Source organism: Chaetodon auriga, chromosome 18, assembly GCF_051107435.1.
Source record: "Chaetodon auriga isolate fChaAug3 chromosome 18, fChaAug3.hap1, whole genome shotgun sequence".
In the NCBI taxonomy this organism is placed as follows: domain Eukaryota; kingdom Metazoa; phylum Chordata; class Actinopteri; order Chaetodontiformes; family Chaetodontidae; genus Chaetodon; species Chaetodon auriga.
Window position 1 is genome coordinate 5,526,678 of NC_135091.1, and position 19,446 is coordinate 5,546,123.

Consider the following 19,446-nt stretch of genomic DNA (forward strand, 5'->3'; position numbering starts at 1 on the left):
AGTTTCAGGCCAAGGAAACTGTTTGACTCACTCAGACTCAGAAATACAAAAACTCTGCAGAAGCACACGCCTGTGACTAACTACATTTTCTTTTCCGGGCTGTCAGACAATGTGAGCTGAACTGAGAAGAAAAGTTGGGTCTCTCTGCCCTCCGGCACTCAAACGTCTTCCTTCCACCTGTCAGATTGGGCTGCATTTATTTATTAAGGCGACAACAACAGCTGTGAAATCGGACAGAACGTCTCGCACCTGTAGGCATATATTCTTATTGTTTTGGCTCACTCTGAGACATGTGAGGGATTAACTAAAAGAAGTAGATTTTATTTAACCTAGATTAATTTAGTTTAACAAGTTAAACTGGCAGGAAGGCAAGCTGCCAGGTTAACTAAGATAAAACCAAATAAAGACAAAGTAACACAGTATGGAGCCAGGCATGAGGGAAACAAACAAAACTGAGGCAACTCACCCAATCCACAGTCTCACAGTAATCCAAGTAATTCAAACCAGTAAAATATTTAGTACAAAACAATATAATAATCCATGGAAGGCTGCTTTATCATTTCAAATTAGCCAGCAGACATGCTGCTAATCTCACATGTTTCTTGTTATTGCTCCAGTAAGCATGTACACATATGTTGGTGTCAAGATGGCTGCTGCACTCTGACCCTTCAGCTGACACCTCACTTCACCAATTAGGAGCTTCTTCATCATGGTCACACCAAACAGCAGCCCAGGAGACTCTCCACTGATGCCTGTTAAAAACTAACAGGTCTGTTGATAGCAAACTCATCCTCCTGCAGCCACGTGGCTGGCACTGACCTGCAGTTATAAAGATTCACCTATGCTCTGGCCAGCCGGGACAGGAGGACAGAAGACTGCACTCTGCAATTTCAAAAGCCTTTTCTCAAACAAGAGACCAGATTTATTTTGATTTACTCTTCAGAAAGTCTGTCAACAGTGCCACAATATTTCTACAGACATCTCTGTAGTAGCCAGCCAAAGCCAAAAACATATAACAAAGAAAGCAAGAAATGAACCTTGTACTCATAAAATGGGACATGGTAGAATGGAGCACCCACCAACCATATGACAGCAGGAGGAAGAGTGCATCTGGATAGAGAAATAGCATAACAGGGAAAAGGGAAAATATGTATTTTTGATTTTGAGGCAAACTTTAATTTTCCATAACTTTAATTATGGAGCTAAACCAGGAGGTGACTAGCCTAGCTTAGCATAAATCTCATGATCATATAGCATTGAAGAGTAGACTGATAAGTTACACGACAAGCTGAATTGAGGCATAAGAGATCTGACAAAACGATTTCTGAAGAAGCTCAGCCATGTCAAGGAGAAACTGCGAGGAATAAAATAACATTTTTGTTATTTTCCTTTCCTCTGGGATCCTCTTGAAAGGAATTTAAAGAACCTCGCCACCATCCGCCACAGCCAGCCACTGACTCATCCTGCATGAACACCGTCTTTCTACACCGCGTCCTTAGCCTCATGCTTGTGCTGACCTCAGACCTGTGTTTGAAGTCGGCGCTGTGTCTGCTATACAACCTGCTCTAAAGTATCTGGGTTACCTGTTGCCTGGCAACCATGCTAATTAAATCAGCCTTTCCTCGCAGTTATTACGAGTGATGGCAACCACAAAAAAATCAACTTGTTAGAAACTCTTCCATGCTGCATCTATCTGTGAGTCCGGTAAGTGGACTTGTTGTTAATGAATGTGTCCATGGTGCCAACAATGGCTCCGACGGCAGTTTGGTGATTGAGTTCCTCTAATCAAAGTAAGCTTTGACTCCTGCATCATAACAGGAGCCATGAATGAACCAATCACATGTGATGCTCCACTATTGTTTTCTACAATTCACTGTTAGCTTACGGCCTTCATCAGCAACAATTCACATTCATTTTAATGAACGTGAGCGAGGCTGCATGACATACCCGAAAGGTGTGGGGTTCACAATACCACCTTCTTAAGACTTCATCTTTAGCATGGGTGCAAACAGGAAGGCAATTATTATTCAAATGTTCTCATCACACTGAGTCTCTGCCTCCCAGTTACCATGTAAATCTCTCTGTTGTGTTTGCAGGCTTCTCTGTCAGCCAAGCCCAGTGGCTGATTGGTAGTTAAAGGGTCTGGTCACAGTCCTTCCTGTGAACATTTGTCTACTGGAACAACCAAAATACAATCCCCATAAATACTGTGTACAGTCAGGCCTGTGGGTTATCCACATGTAGGAGGACCTGCAAGGACAAGTGACCTCTGGTGACCTTGAAAGTAAGACTGAAGACAGCAGCAGTGTGACGTTGTTGTAGCCCATCAGTCTTTGACACAGGAGGCTGTGGTGTCCCGTCCAATGCCTGCTGTCTGTCCCTCACCTTAACCAAACCTGAGAGGGTGTTTATATGGATAAATTTAAATGTAATTATTCAGTTCACCAACAAAAATCCATTCACTTCCATTGTTTTGGAGCGGATGCAGTCATTCAGTACAGGTGCCTGTGTTTTATCAATGGTGTTTGTTTGTGTTGGATTTTATTTTACCCTTTGTTTTATGCTTGTATAATTACTGTATGGGTTGGACAATATCTGTCTGTGATGTGGCGATAAAGTATTGACTATTGAATCTTGAATGTGGTTTCCCAGTTGGTGATCTGACTCACATATTAATATTAAAAAGCATTTACTGTGTTGTTACTGATTAAACTGTTCTGTTCTGGGCAGGAACAATTGATTTCTCTGCTCCTGAAGTTAATGGATTTTGGTTTTAAATTGAATTTGTTGCTGTAAACTGATTAACATGAGGAGGCCCTGAATAAAAAATAACGTCTCCTCTAATTCGAATGAGACACCAACAAGAAGCATAAACAATTACAGTGAAAAGTAATTAAAGGGAACATAAAATACATTTACTGTCAAAAATGTAAGTGCTATTATCGAGGTTCTTTAAAGCCTTTTTGTTTGAAATTCCATCTCTTACCTCTTGTGAGCTAACTGCTTCTGCTCCTTAATAACATCACTGAACCGATTGTGTCTGCTGACTTTTACTGCACCAGTAACACAAAAGCATTTTCCATAGTGGACTCACCATGAAGATCATAACCGAGGAGGAAAAACCCCAACAATGACGATCCCGGTGACGACATGAGTAATGCCTCTGACGACAATGCCCGCTTAGGTTACAATAAACCAAAGCTGATAACAAACACAGACTTTGTTCCATTGCCTCTGCGACTCAAAAGCTCCTCATGTGCTCCTTCTTACACAGACTGCAAAGAAGATTAGACTCTGCTTCTACATACTTGTACAGTCTGAATTGCAGCTGCTATAATATGCTATAATTCAAAATTATGCAACCGTGACTGCGCCGCTGAATGAATCAGATGTTGTTCAATAAATAAAAAGCTAATAAAAGGTTTGAGATGACCTGGATTTGGGGTTTTATTGTTAACAGGCTGCTGGATGTCCAGACCCAGTGGTTGTGCTGCTGACAGAATACATTAGAGCTTTTGCGTGGGCAGTAAGCCTCTGATCTCTTATTAACATGTCTAGACGTTTACCACCCCATCAGTCGCAAGAGCAAAATCCTTGAAAACTGTTGCTTTCCCTGAAAAGTCACTGGAGGAAAATATATCCACTGGAGCTTTACTGCCCATGTGCTGTGGTAATGTAAGGAGTCTTTTATAGTTATGATGCATTATGTAGTAAAGGTTAAGTGGCACTTACTTAGTAGCTGTTCTGGAGCTTTCAGTCCTACCACACCATCTTTGTTGTAATGGTCATGGAATTGTACGCAGTTGCTCATATTTCCACCTTCCACTTTAATGGCTTCTCGTACATGTTGGCTTAAAAGCTTAAGTTAAAAGTTGATTCTTGACCTTGAAACTAGATGCTGATGAAGATCAAATGACCAAAAGCTCCAGAGCGGCTACTGAATGGTCATCACGGTGCTCAGCCAATAATCAAAATTTGAAGATCTATGTACGATTCAATGACAACTGGGCCAACGCCACCTGCTGATGAAGATCACATGATACGATTGAAAGCTCCAGAACAGCTGCTACGCTGACCTTAGGGTGAGATCTGCTTCCACATTTAAGGAAACTCAGTTATGGTTTTGTTCACCATTAGCATCTAATGATAACTCAATAAATTACAGCCTGTGTTAAAGAATTTCTCTAAACATTTAATATTCATAACTGAATATGAATGAATATTAAACAAAGTTAAAGTTTTGATTGACAGTGCTGGCAACAAATAACCAATCGTCATCACATTTTGCTGCTAAATTTTGATTGGTGCACAGAAACACATGACCCATCTTCTGTGTAAACCAATACCCAAAGATTTTTAAACTCACCTCTCTTCAGTTTGTATATTAACGAACTGTATCTCGGTTGTCAAGCTCTTAAAGGCTGCAGGAGTAACAGACTTGTTTGAATAAGCCTTCAGTCAAATCAGGTGGAAGATATGAGCCAAGGCCAGAATAGTCTTAAACGCTCACAGCAGAGAAAGTAATGATCTTCCTGTTTCGAGTGACGCTTTGAATTACCAACAGCGTTTTGGGCTCAGTATTCATTCAGTGCTCTTTATCTACGTAGAACAGCAGCTACTGTATTCTGCAATAACTGTCCGAATACACTCATTACCAAATCAGATGAGTAACAATAAACATATTACTCATATCTTTCCCACTTTAAGTAGTAGCACTGAATGCTGTTTCCAGTCAGGCGTGACTCAGTGTTGCCTGATAACAGCAGGGGTAGGATGCAGCATAGATTCAGGTTCTTTGTGGACATAGCAGGGGACTGTGGGTTGCCCCCGAAGGGAGTTACGGCTTGACAAATATTTGAAGTGCAGCCCAGCTCTGTTTACCTCAGCCAAAGCCTGAGGATGAGGCTGCTACAACTGAATTATGCATCAGAAAGACGACAGAGCCGACAGTCAGAGTCAGAAAAATTTAAAATTGAAAACATTTCACAGAACTTCTGATGATATAAAAATACTTTTGCTCTCATTTGCTTTATTTTACAGTCATTTAAATGAGCAATTGATTTTCAGGAAACCTGGGAGAAATCAATAAGATTGATCTAAGAGGACTACAAGATCACCAGTCTGGATGATTGCTTTTCTTTCTTACTTTTATCAAAACATCCTGGTAATATTCTTGTTTCTTTCCTTTCTGTTTCATGCACTTTGTGTTCCAGAAAACAAGTCTTAACACTCAGTAAAACTCTGAAGATTTCACACTTTTATAACATACAACACGTACTTGCACACTGTACATCTGCATTTTCCATCTTATCAAATCCACTTTTAACATTTAAAGTACAATTGACAAAAACACCTACCACATTAGAGGAAATGGGAATATTCCAAAGGTGAGGGGAAAAAAGGCCAGCAAAGGGTAAATCCCAAATATTGAAGTAAATCTTGTCAAACATGGTTACAAAAAACAGTCCCAGAAAGGGTTTAGTGAAAGGACTGACACTGAGACGTGTTCATTTACAGAGTGCAATCACAGCATAACCATCTTACAAAATGTTTTGTTAGGAGGTTTAATGTCCTCCCTTGATTATTTGCTATGGAAATATATTACTCCATATCAGTGCATCTCTCAAGATAATTGGATTTGTACAGGGTGTTCATTTACCGACTGATGCCGGCTCTAATCAGAAAAGGGAGATTCAAAATGTTATCTGCCTTCTCAATCATGGAGCCATTGCAGGAGTCCTTAATTATGGAACTGGATGTGTCCAAGTTGTAGTGCAGTTGGAATAAGCAGACATATTTCTCACAGCATTGTAAATATTTCATAACAAATTGATTTTAGGCCAGTGAGGAAGCTGCAGTGCCTCATGTGTTTGGCGTTTGTGCAGTAAAGTGGGAAACCTGAATACTGGAGCTACTACTTCATCTGAGAAGAAAAGCTTGACACATCAGTATCCTGCCAAAGCCTGGTCAACCCAAGAGACCTGCCCTGCACATGAGTTGTGTCCAGTGTTGCACATCGGTGGCCAGCAGGAATCCTTCATGGGTCCACAGTGGGGATGGTGCTGACTTTGTTGTTCCGGCTGATTCTCCGTTCAGGCCGCGGCCTGGGCAGCTTGGTCTGGATCAGCTCCTCAGGTGTGTTACCCAGCGGAGGCAGCAGCCTCTTCTTGCTGTTTCTGGTCTCTGGTAACCACTGAGGCGGCAGCTCGAAGGGTCCAAAACCAAACTGTGTGGAGTCTTCAGCTTCTGTAGGTGTAGCTGGTGCCACCTGAGACGAAGAGGCATAAGCACATGTGTGGACCGGAGAGGCCCGGGGCGCTACGATTGCAGGAGGGCCGTCCTTGGTGATGACCAGCCCTCCCCCAGTCACCTGCAGAGGGTCCTTTTTGGTGATCACTTCTGCTCTGAGGCTCCCCAGTCTTGACCCACCCTTGTGGTCCTCTTTGGGTCCAGAGCAGCCTCCCGATCCTTGAGAAGGGATCTCATTCTCTACATCCTCTTCTTCCTCTTCTTCCTCAGAGGGCCTGAAGATCTGCTGCTGGCCGATGTTAAACATCTCCAGAAGTTGGCTCCCAGACCGGCCGGCTGTCTCCAGTCCCACCGGCTCCCCGATCACTCCCTCTGCTCCTAAAGAGGCCAAACCCCCGGTGCTGACCACGTTACGGCGGCTGTAACGTCTGTGAATCCTGGCCAGCAGGTCCAGCCAGCTATGACGAGCTGAGCGGTTAACAGTTAGAAACAAAAGCGGATTGGTGAGCAGGGACACCTTGGGTAGCCAGAGGGCTGTCAGATACAGTGAGATGGGCAGCTCTTTAGCGTCCGCCAAAATGGTGCGATAAACCACCAAGGCCCCATAGGGGGCGCTGCAGGCTGAGAAAGCCAGCACCACAGCCAGCAGGGTGGCGTGTAGCTCAGCCTCTCTCTGGGACACATACGGGATGGAGATGCTGTTCTGGGGAGTTCGCAGCGCCGCTATTATCACCTTCTTCTTCTGGCTGGCACTGAGCGCTCTGCGGATCAGCAGCATGAAGAGGAAGACCAGAGCGAGAGGGAGGATCACCGTGGTGATGTTGTAGATCAGCACGTACACCATGTGGCCCAGGGAGCGGGCGTGGTCATCTGAGCAGGACGAGGTGACGTACACATCCGTCACGTTGGTCACAGCGAACACGGGGAGGCTCGCCACCGCCGCATGGACCCAGATATAGATGACAAGATCTCGGGATCTTGCATCTGAGATCTTCCTCTCTAACGGGTACAGCACAGAGTAGTATCTAGACACAAAAAGACAAATCATTTCTGCATGGACGTTTGCATTTTTCACAATAAGAAAATAACATTAATGATGTCTGAATTCCATTTATTCAGTTTCAGGGCCCTGCTATTGTTCACGCTGGCACACTGTCATGGCTTAATGGGACACTTGACTAAAACAGAGGAATTGTTAATGTTATTAGCAACTGTGCTTTACTTTTTATGACAAGTCAGAGTGTCTGCTCTTAGAGGGGCCTACTGGCTGGAAATAAAAAGTGAATGCGCCTAAAATAGCCACATCAGTAACAGAAGCTTTAGTATCTTTTTCTGAAAATACATTTCCACTATTTTCAGTAGGCGTATAGCTAATCAAGTGTGTTAAGTAAAACTGAAAGTATCACCCTCTCACAAGGGTAGACCTCCAAGTGGTTCTTCTGGAGAGACGGTACAAACCCGCATATTCATACATTCATTGTATAAGATGAAATACTGACAAAATGGAAATAGGTGTAGCTGTTTTTCAGGTTTCTTCTGCAGACACCAAATTCATCCTGCAGCCACTTAACACATTTATGGTGTTACTGTATTGCAGGGGATTAATTGGAGCTCGTCTGTGTGGTGTTCTTCTATAAAGACTGAAAATGTAATAATTTTTTAATTTTTAATTTTAATTTTAATTTTAATTTTTTATTTATTTTCACATTTTTGCAAATAGAAACTAATTTGAATGTGCCTACAAGAACCCAACTAATAATCAGTCAATTAAAAAAAATAATCTGCAACATAAAATCCTGTAAATCCCTGGGATGGAGGGATTTTCTTTCCATCTATCTGCAGTGTTTTGCCTTGTTGTTATACATACCTTATGCAGAACTTGACATTGTGTGGGTGTTTTTTAATGCACACAAACAAACACATAACTATATCTCCTTGTATCTGTATAGCAGATAATAGTATGTAGATTGTCTCGCTTCATATTCTGTTTCTTATTAATAAGCAAAACAAATTCTGTGAAGGCCTTGCTTATTTCCCTGGATTGTCTTTTCATCACCACAAGCAAGTGTATGAGTGTGTGTGTGCATGAGTCTGTCGCTGCTGCAGCCTGTACATTCACAACCTCGACTGCCCTCCTTGAGAATAAATAATTCATTGCTTTGATAGCATTCTGACTGTATTAGTTGCTATGGAGGCAATATAATCTTTGTAGCAGTGAAACTAAGGCTGAGATGAGGCTGCAAGAATGCAGGATCTGAATGCAATCATCATGGAAAAAATAAATTAAACACACACTTCAATTTGTTATACTGAACTCAGTGTGGCTATGCTGAAGTCCTTCATGGTAGCAATCATATGAGAAGCTTCCAATATTAGTTTCTTTGCACTGACATCATATCTAGTGTCTGATGCATTTTCATACATGCCAACTTTATGAATAAAACATTCAGAATGAGGCTTCTGTGCTCCAGACTTGTGCAGCAGGCAAACAGCAGGAATTTTATATGTGCTTCTGCTATTTTTTATGCTAAAGAATTGGAGCTAACGTTGTGTAGTGTTCTCACTGGTATTTGCTGCCAGAGCTGGCGGATTGTGGCATGTGTTAAGAACATTTTTGGAAATGCCACATATAAATTTAGGCTACATTTAGGCTAAACAGTAATTTTTGGTTGGCTTAAAGCAGGTTGCTTTATTTCTAAATACTGAAAATGAACATATATCTACCTTTAGTTAACCTCCTCTGTTGGAGCATAGACTGCTGACAAGGAGTGGTTTTAATAAATTTATTGTTACATTAGTAACTGAGCTAGCTTGACAATTAGCAAGCTTGCTAAATATACAGTAAAAGTGCTAGCATGTTTGGGATGGCTACCTTGCTAGCAGTTAGCTTGTGGCTACAGTCATAAGCTAGTTAGTCCGACCAGTAGTCAAGTTTCTAAAGCCAAATATTTGCAAATACTATACAGTAATGTAATGTAAGTGGCGATTCAGATTCCTTTTACCAAAAATAAACTTTTCCTTTTAAAAAATTTTTATTAAGATCTTTTGTATTTTGTAGATTAGTAGCAGAAGCAGCAACAGACATGGCAGTAAGTAAGCTAGTAGCAGGCAGGGGGTTAGCAACAATTAAGGACGTCATGTTCATCAGCAATGTTTTAATCACATAAGAAGGAGTTTTTATTGTGTGATTTTCAATTTTCTAGTCTGATCTTTTTTTAACTAAATATTAGTTTGAGATGAGAAACACATATTAAACTCAATTAGGGTTTAGTATCTGAAATTAGTTATTGGCAGTGTACAACAGGCTTGAAACATTTAGACAATTTCCCAGGGAGATACAATTTGCAGAAAATGAGTTTTTTAAGTACTGGTTGGCAGCTAAAAATTATTAATGTGTTTCTAAATGTCTGGTTAGCTCTGGTATTAAGGACAATAGAAGTAGCTACAGTAGGCTACTGGTAGGCTTACTATTTTTATTACTAGTAGTAAACAAAAATACTGTTTAAAAAGGTTGAAATTGAGAAAGCCACAAATAAAATAAAAAATGTTTCGTAGAGCTAAACCTTGTTTCCAGGTCACTAAGGGCATGATTAGTATTATGTTTAAAAAGCGTGTGTGTGTGTGTGTGTGTGTGTGTGTGTGTGTGTGAGATCGTCTGTGGGCAACAGCCTCCATCTCAGGCTGCTTTTTGCTGCAGCTTTCAGCCCCACAGGGAGGCTGCTCAGCACGGCGTGCACATGCTCCATCGACCCCCAACCCCTCTCGTCCACGCCACAGGGTGCAGATGGTGATTGAAAAAGACTTTCTCCCCTCCAAGAAACAATCTTCCAGAGTTTAGCCCCAGTTGTTGCTCCACTTGTGCACCATGAATGCTTGTACTCACAAGTCACCATTTTCAGCGAATTTCTCCCGCTGACTCAGCCAAGCAGCGTATTGATGAACTGATCAGAGAATTGATTTAGACCCTCCACCTCTCTGAAGTGGTACTTTCAAATCCTGTGAAGTGAGTGGGAGGTGCCCACTAGCCTCTTGCAAACACATATTTCAAAGTCACTGGTTTTTATTGCAGAAAAACAAAATATCACTCTCCACCTACTCAGGGACAAAGTGCTCTTTTGGTTTTTACCTGTTTTGAAGGAGGTGTTTTTTAATTATCTATGACTAAAAATGTATTATCTCTTTCTACTTTAACTGTGTGTATCAGCATGTTTTCTACACTGACCTGTCAAGTGCGATGGCACTGAAACTAAGCACAGTGACCGAGCAGAAGAGCTTATGGAGGAACTTGAGGGCCTTGCAGAGCAGCAGAGTGTGAAGCCACCAGCAGCAGCGAGGGCTGACTCCGAGCGCAACGTCGAAGGGAACGCAGACCAGGCCGACGCAGATACCCGAGCACGCCAGGTTCTTGATGAATCGGTTAGTCACAGATTTAAAGACGTTTGTGCAACAGGTGCACCACAACACCGTGGCATTTCCTGTGGGGGGAGGAAAGAGGTGCAGAGCTTTAGAATAAGATCAAATACATGTCATTATTTTTGCACCCTGAAGTCACTGGTGTCACCTTTCCAACCAAAGGTAGTTAAAGGAAGAAATCCTCCAATGTTGTTGGAAACCACTCCAAACACTGGTGTTAATCCATCCTTTAACAACTGAAATATTTACTAAGGTTGAGTCTCTGGATCATTCTGTATCCTCTTCACATGCTTGTTAAGCCCCCCCCCCCCCGCACTCCACTTTCCTCCCAGTCCAGATAGACAATAGTTAGGTAGCCTAGAGACTCTAAATTGCACATTGGTATGAAAGAAGGACGGCTGTCTGTCTAATCTATGTGAGTTAGCACAGACGGACGGATGATTTATCCACTTGGCTTTCAGGCTTCCATTAAGCACAGAGACTGTGATTGAATAAATTATGGAATAAAGGATTGCATGGAGGAAGAGGTTAAGCTTTAACCACATCATATATCTAATAATGTATTGCTTCCAATGCTTTTGGGAGGTACAACTTCTGAAGGAGCACTGAAAGGAGGGGTGTATTTGTTTGGCTGTTTAGTTCAAATATCAACAATCTTCAGAACTGTAGACCCCATGAAATGCTGACCCCACCTTTAAATAGCGCATACAAATGTTTTATCATTTTGATTTTTATCCATAAACTACTGCAGGTGGAAATCCTAAAGAGCTCTTTGCAGGGTGAAGAAATCAACTGAACCTTAACTGAGTGAGACAGCACACAATCAGGTGCAAGCGGGGAAACTGTGGCATTTTGAAGATCCCTCCATAATTTGGAGCAATGAGACAGCGATGATTGTTAATTAGGTTTAAAAAGGTGAAGTTTATTCTCCCTGTGGTGCACCGACTGATGTCAGGTCACACTGGGACATGTGTGACAGCAGCCTCTCCAAATGCAATTACCCCCAGAGTGCTAGCGGTGCTCTCATCACCAGACACAGAGAGAGATCTTCTTAAGGTTGTTTGTGCCTGATGTCTGTAAATGTTAAAAAACAGTCCAAAGTCAATCTGAGAAAAACACTCATCATCAATGTACTGAACTATAAAAGCAAGATTAGATAGAAAATTCAATTATCGTGGATTGGGTTGTTGAAGTTTGGCCTGTGAGCTTTTAGACAGAGCTGGAAGAAGCTGCTTTTAGGGGAACATGGTGTGCTTTACCGCTTGTTTCCAACTGTGCAGGATTTTGAGAACACTGTGTTACAGAGCAGCACATGGGAGGAGTATTTCGGGGAAACCCTTCTGTAGCATTAATCAATGATCGGCCTCTGCACTCTGTGAAGCTGACTCACATGGGATAATGAAACTTAGCTGTTTAGAATGCAGCATTACATGGAACACAAAAGGATGTTTACAGCAGAGATGGATTCAGACTCCTACATGTACAGAATCGACTATACTGACACTGTAACTTTCGTTTATTGTGGCTAATGAAGACAAGGGAAAAGAATAGGAACAATGAGAGGAGATGAGAAAAAGGCCTCCGCCTCCTCCAAACCAAATGACATGACACGTCCTTTGTTGCTGCCTTGAAAAAAAAATCCATTAGTGTTTTCTGATCTGGCGCCCCTATTGTCAGCACAACATCATTTGCCAGTGCTCTCACAAACGATTTGCATATGACTGTTACAGACAGAAAGCACTTGGCAAGAGGAAGGCGGTGATCATCACTAAAAGGTACCGACGTTGGCTGTTAATCGAAAACGGGACGCGAACGGCGATCAAATGTGTCAAACACACTTTGCATCTACCTTGATATTCTTCCAACAAGTTTCTGGTGTTATCACAATGTCATGCCAGTTCAATCTTTGCTTCTGTCCTTGTCAGGAAAATGCAAACATTAGTCATTTCAGACCTACAGACAGACAAGAGCGTCACTATCAGACCAACCTCAGATTATGTTCACTGCCAATGTGTTGAAAATTCCTGCTTTCGAGAATATCTGTATGGCTACAGTATGGTTAAAGTTTGAGAAATGTATGGTTAAGGTCTGGTGAGAGGAACTTAAAGACTTAATTAAGGTTGGGAAAGATAATGGATACGGTTAATAAACGAGACTTCGAGTCTACAGCCATGCTCGTAAACAGAGAGAAACAATTGAATTTTCCCAAAGAGGATTAATAATGTAATTCTTCTTATGGTTAATGTAATGTAAAGTTGAGAATGCTAACATGTTGATGCTAAGCAAGCACAGTGTTCACTGTCCTCATTAGCATGATAACATTTGCTAATTTGAACAAAACAAAAAGCACAGCTGCGGCTGATGGGAACGTCATTAATTCTGCAGGTATTTGTCACAAACCAAATTATTGGGCAAAATAAACTTTTGACCTGAAGATGGCGCTAGAGCTAACGTCAAGGGATCACCAAAGTTATTACAATTCATTCTCTGGGGGACATGAATGAGTGCTCTAAATTTCATAGCCACCATTCAATCAATCATGTGCTATTATGTTGTATTGTGATGAAACGTCCAAAACGTACGTACAAAACACAATTTCAGACATGGGAAGTTTATCCTGTATTCAATCCCTGATCATTCTCAGTGTTTGCAAATCACCGGAGGTAATATTAGTGCATGGAGGGCTCTTGACAGGAGCTATGAGAGTCTCACTTTAGCACAGCTGCAATGGTGCGATGTCACACTCTCCCTGTGCGTGCAATACCAGTGATGCATGTGGGATCACAGGTCCAACACAATATTTAAGATTAGAAAAACATGTTCTGTTACGCTAATTTTCAAGAATTTACCACATAAACAAAAAGAGGGAGTGTTCATCTCTTTCAGATGCTAATTAAGAAGTAACATTATGCATTTAGCACTTAGTGCGTAAGAGTGTGAGAGGTTATTTCGAGCATCTATGAGAATAAAAGTTTTTGAGCAGTCTTTATCACTAAAGTGTTATGAAGGTCTTTCATAACTGCATCTAACTATTGAAATATGTCCTCATAAGTGTCTTCACGCAGACAACATTGGGGCTTTCTTTCACGTCGGAGTTTCTTGCACTGTCTGAAAAATCACTTTGTCCTTTTGTGCCTGAAATACTCACCTGGCACTTCAGGGACACCTTGGCAACCACACTCACAGCAGCCAATGGGGAGAAAGAGCAAACACTAAACATGATTGCTTTTTCCACTTAACAAATGGCAGCCCACCTACAGGTAGCAACATGAAACACCCCAATACAACAGAGAGGCTACCTCTGTCTGCCTCACGTCACGCATGAAAGTAAGTTGTGCCATCTGTGGATTGGTGTTAATGAGCTGCTGTTATCAGTGAGGGCTTTCAGAAATAAGACTCATCCAGGAGTCTAAACATAGCAGCATGTGCTGTTAAAATTCAAAGTGTGAAACATTATTAGCACGCTTAACACCTTCTTACTTGTATCCCCGTGGTGTTATAATTACTTCAGTTTCAATGAAAGACTTTATGAATGGTAAGCAACAGAGAGCCAGATATGCACATGGACCACATACTGCAGTAATATTAGCCGGTGCCACACACATTGTGGCGAGTTAATTAGGTTTACAGTCAAACTCTGATCTGGAAAAACTGCTAATTGTCTCTGCTTATTAATTGGAATGTTCTACACTGAAAAGGATAGTTCAACATTTTGAGAAGTACATTTATTTGCTTTCTTGCTGAGCATTAGATGAGAAGATCGACATGACCTCCATGTCTGTGCACAGAGGAGGCTGTTAGCTTAGCTTAGCATAAAGACTGGGCAAGGGGGAACAGCTAGCCTAGCTTTCACCAGAGTTCAAAAGTCCTCCTGTCAACACCTCTGAAGCTCAATAACTAACCACCAACTCAAAGGTAAAAATAACTCTTCACGGTTTAAGGGGGAGTTGAGTGCTCTTTAAACAGTTTCTTGACAAATGGCTAATATAGGTCTCTGTCCAGGCACAATGCTATCACATCTGGCGACCTCAAAGTCATGACAAGACGTCAGAAAGTCTCCAAAAGCATTTTTGCTGCAGCGCAAACAAACAAGTTCCAACAGGTTAATTAGTGAGTTTTAGGGGTGCCAGTATGTGTAATTTTGAACTTTGAAGCACTGCTTGCAGTCATTATGCTAAGCTAAGCTAATCACCTGCTGGCTGCCGCTTTATATTTACTGTACAGATATGAGACTGGTATCAAACTTCTTATCTAATTCTCACATAGAAAGTAAATAAGTATATATATTTTGTAAATGATGTTTCACTCTTCATCCTGGAGGCTCATGGGTAAAGCTTGTTGGAAATTTAAATTGATAAATTATTAGGAGTTTTACTGTAATTATTGAAATTACACAGTTAGCAACAAGCTCTAACACCTGAGCAACGAAACAGGTTGTTTATCAGTGAGTTCCAAAACAACCCATATGAGCATTAATGTGTTTGTTATGGAATTACTGTCTCAAGCAGAAGAAACCAAACATACACGACTTAACCTTTTAAACACAGATGTGCAGCTTTGTTCAAAACCACAAAACTTTAAGATTCCAAAAGTTTTAAAGATACCAAATATGTGAGGCTGAATTTTGGGGAAATGTGCTGAATATAAAACCTCAGCCTTCAATTTGAATATGTGAATAAACCTCATATTACTTCAATGATCTGGAACAAGCCAGCACAGAATACACTGCATGATACTCTCAGACTGTGTGGAATAAGCTCCTTTTTGTGTAAAAGGTTATAAAACTTCATGAGGATAACACAAAGTGCACGCACTACCAACACTGCCAACCATCCGCATCATCGCTACAACTTGAATGAGCGCTGCTTGTCGTCAGAGTGAGACCTTTTATGGGAGTGTGTGGTTTAAATAACATGAGGTCACGTTTTCTTCTCACCTCTTCACACCTCTGTGCGTCACGGAAGATGAAGCCTTTATTTATAGCCGTGTTTTTCGTGTCCACGTGTCGTGGTTTTGTATGTTAGCCTGTTCATGCATCCTGGTTGTTTGTTTGTTCGTGTTCTGAGTCTGCTGTAATTTCAGACCCTGCCGCTCCCACCTGCCAGTCCTTCCACCAATACAATCGCCTCACCTGTTTCCCATTCCCTGATTAGCTGCCTCTGATATATACTGGCCCATCTCCACTATGCCTGGATTTTGCCTTAGCACGACCCTTTGCTCCTTTGATTTTTGTGTCATTGTACCTTTTTTCCAGCCTCCTGTCTTTTGTGTTTTTTGAACTGTGACGCCGTGCATCATGTATCTGATTTGTGAGCATGCATCATACATTACCTGATCTGCAGAGATGCTAACATAAGTGACCCCTGGCTGCATTCACCAAAGCTCTGTCTGAGATTTGGACAGCGCAAATACTTTGGCTATGGATTGCTGGCATGTTTCACTCATTCATACAGATTTCCTTTTGGAGATGAAAAGAAATTAAATCACACCCTCATCACGGTAACAAACGTGCCAACATGATGGAAACAAGAAGGGGCTCAGCTTGACATTTTTAGAAAATCTACACCTCAAAGATGAGCCATCGCCACTTTTATTATTCATTGTTTATTCTCTGGGTTATTTATAGTAATCGTGAGGGTTAACTGTTGATGACTTTGATTTTGATTTTTGTTTAAATGACTGCAGTCTCCAATCACCCTTGCAATGAGTGCTGGAATGGTGAATGTTCGTGAAACTGATTCAGATGTGTATTGAATGATGCTACTCTTGCTTTTCATAACCAGTGGTCTCACACTCTCACACACTTGGAAATATAAGGGCACCTTTTTCAGTTTACTCTCCTGAGAAGATTATTCATCAGCAAAGGGCAGCTCTTATTTTTATTTCCAATTTTTCTGTTTATATTTTGCAGATATTTGCAGATCCAGTGAGACTGTGTCTTGTTTGACACTAACACTAGGAGACGCCAAAATCAGACATTTTGAAATATAACATTTGCAACAAAACACTGAATTAACAGTTACAGTTTCTGCTGCAGCTTCAGTTCTAAAGCTGCTGCTTTCTTTACATCCCGTTGCATTCAAATACTGTGGGGAAATCTGCCTATTTCAAGCAAAATGTGCTGGACCCTGCCACACTGCACTGCACAGCAGGTGGTGGTCTGGAGTCAGAGCAATAGTCATTCATTTCTTGCCTGTTTTGGTTGCCAGTTTCACCATATTTCATCATTTTGAACTATTGGAGGAAGCTGCACAAAGTCCACCGTCTAATTAGGTCCATACTTTTCCAAACAGTAATCATGGCTGAGCGTGTTTTTTGCAGCGAGGAGACAGATGTTGGACGTTTCAGCCACATTTGTGACAAATAACACATTCATTTTAGGCAGGAGGATCGTGCTTCTGGCTGCCAATAAGATGGAGGGGATGTCAAAGCCAGGACTGTGTGAGACTAATGTGCTGGTGCGGTCCATCAATTCACACGGCTCCTTCCTCACTTCCATCGTCATCGGCAGCCTGTGTGTCTGCTGGCACAAGCATAGAGCCAGTACAGATTCAGCTTGAGAGAAGCTCAAAATGTGTGCGGTAAATCATTGCTACTATTATTTTCCAATTTCATGGTGAAACACGTAGCCGACACCTGTCAGGTTTGCCTCCAATGCCCGTACCAAAATGCAAATCCACTTTAATGAGAGAAGGCAAGCAAATACACATTCTAAGTTTTACTTAGATCTATATTTGCTTCTTGTATGTTATTGTTTTTGTGTTTGATTAACATATGAATCAAATAATCAATTAATCAAGTTAGCATCAAACTAACAAATGAGTGCCAAACACAGACACAGGACCAAACAGGTCTCCAGTTAATCATGCCCATGGACAGCAGCAGTGCTACAGGGACAGAGCTGCTGGTGCACGTCTCGACTTCCCCGTAATCTCAAAATAACAGAAGGAAGTGGGGTTCATTGTAATGAAAATATGGAGCATGTGCACAGTGAGTCTGAGCAGGTGCAGGCTGAATAAAGGGATTATTACCACCTGTCATGGGTAAAATCGTGCAACGCAGCATCCTTTAGGAAAAATACGTACATCCCATAGTGTCATGTGCAGTGAAGTCAAAATTTGGGGATGCTGACATGAGAGAGTTTGGAGAGGGGGGCTGTTGGGTGGTGTTACAATGTTTGCAATGTAACAAGGAGATGGAAACATTAATATGGTAACATGGCTAAAAGGGCACTGGCCTGTGGTTTGAATGCACAGCATGTGTTTCAGATGTTAGACCTTCAGGCTATTAAGGTGAGCAAAATTCTGTACAATTCAATTCCAGGTCTGTTTGACAGTAGCCATCTTTTCAGGTAGAGAAGACACAATACTGCTGCCTCCTGTTCACCCCAAGTCTTTAAAGCTCTGATGGTTAGGCTACTTTTATTAATTTCCTCTGATATTTTAATGATTTTGGCATGGAGGGCGTCCCTGTAGGAGACTCCCCCTGACCCAGATTCAGGAGTCAAACTGAGGCTCGTGAAAACATGATGCTGAAGTGAATGTTTTAATCCAGAAATTCAGTTTTATGATCCTGTTTTGCCTCATCTGATGGATTCTTTCGGCCTTTCTGTCAAGTATGCATAATTAGTAAAGCCAATCGATATTCAGATGACTTACCGAGTAGCGAACTTATGAGGATGAGAACCTGAACGGTGGTGGTGAAGTCCCGGTAGGCTTGCTCTCGGATGAGGCGCTGCTGCTCATCCAGCCCGGTCCCCTCGGCAGGTGGGCTGCTGTCCCACCGGGTCGGCGGGCTCGAAGCGTTCAGTAGATCCAGCCTGAGGTGGGCTGCTGTGAAATTGGCTGCACCGTCCCCGACCGTCGCAACCCGGCTCCCGCTATCCATGTCGGTTCACCCCGCGATCCTGACGGTTTTCTCTCTCTTTTAAGAAGGCTGGCGGGATGTGAGCAGCCAGTGCTGAAGAGGCATTTCTTACCACCGCTGGGCTACTAGTGGGGATGATGATGATGATGATAATGGTGGCTTGCAAGAAAAATTCTACAAAATGCTATGCAGAGATGTCAATGAAGATGTAAGACGGGCACAGGTAAGCAATGCGCGCAGCTGCCAGCGATGAGGTGATGATCTGCCGGTAAATATGTTGCATTAGGAAAAAACATGGTGCAATAATCATACATCAGAGCACAGAGAAATAACCAGCCGAGGATGCATGTCCCATCATTCCCCAATGCGGATGCATGGAAAGAAATCCGTGCGCAGGGAGCCTGACTGGATGCTGCTCTTTGACACCCGGTGCACCTAAAACCACGTCGGGTTGCCAAGTGTCCATTCCGGGAACGAAGCTTGCAGCAGCGGGAACACACCAGCATCACCTCTCGCCGTCCATTAAAGCAGATTGAGTCTGTCAGGCTGTTACTCCCGCTGCCAGTCGCACTGTCAGACGCTGTTTATTGGTAGACTGAGTGGTGTGGGGAGCCCGCGACTGAATATCTCACAGCGTGAGGTGCAAGACTGGAGAGGAGAGCCCCTCCTCTTCTCATGGCACCAAGAAACTCCACTGAATCTTATGAATGACAAAGAAGAGGGAGGAAGAGGAGTGTGAGCAAATGATGCACTGATCAGTGATAAGACGGGCACACCTCCCACAGAGGTCATCACCCAAACACACAGAAGTCTGCTTCTTCTCAGAAAAAAAATCTGTTCAACAATTTAGACAATTTTTACAATGAGGAGCGCTGCCAATCTGTGTTAACCCCAGAAGGTTGTTCTCAGCCACAGACA

At 42.2% G+C, this 19,446-nt stretch overlaps 1 protein-coding gene across 1 annotated transcript; it reads right to left on the minus strand.

The window, feature by feature from the left end:
- Positions 1 to 4,951: 4,951 nt before the first annotated feature.
- gpr176 (G protein-coupled receptor 176) lies at positions 4,952 to 19,184 on the minus strand. Its single transcript, XM_076755653.1, has 3 exons — positions 18,321 to 19,184; positions 10,472 to 10,724; positions 4,952 to 7,274 (listed from the first exon to the last, which is right to left on the minus strand). The coding sequence occupies exons 1-3, from the start codon at positions 18,547 to 18,549 to the stop codon at positions 6,038 to 6,040; spliced, it is 1,719 nt and encodes a 572-aa protein (XP_076611768.1). The 5' UTR covers positions 18,550 to 19,184; the 3' UTR covers positions 4,952 to 6,037.
- Positions 19,185 to 19,446: the final 262 nt, after the last annotated feature.

What these genes read in the sequence shown, in the direction of transcription:
- gpr176 (XM_076755653.1), bottom strand. Translation starts at nt 18,549, where the DNA reads ATGGATAGCGGGAGCCGGGTTGCGACGGTCGGGGACGGTGCAGCCAAT. An exon ending in CCTCATAAGTTCGCTACTCG is followed by an intron (nt 10,725 to 18,320) that starts GTAAGTCATCTG and finishes CTCCCCCCACAG; the next exon opens with GAAATGCCACGGTGTTGTGG. An exon ending in AGTGCCATCGCACTTGACAG is followed by an intron (nt 7,275 to 10,471) that starts GTCAGTGTAGAA and finishes TTTTGTGTCTAG; the next exon opens with ATACTACTCTGTGCTGTACC.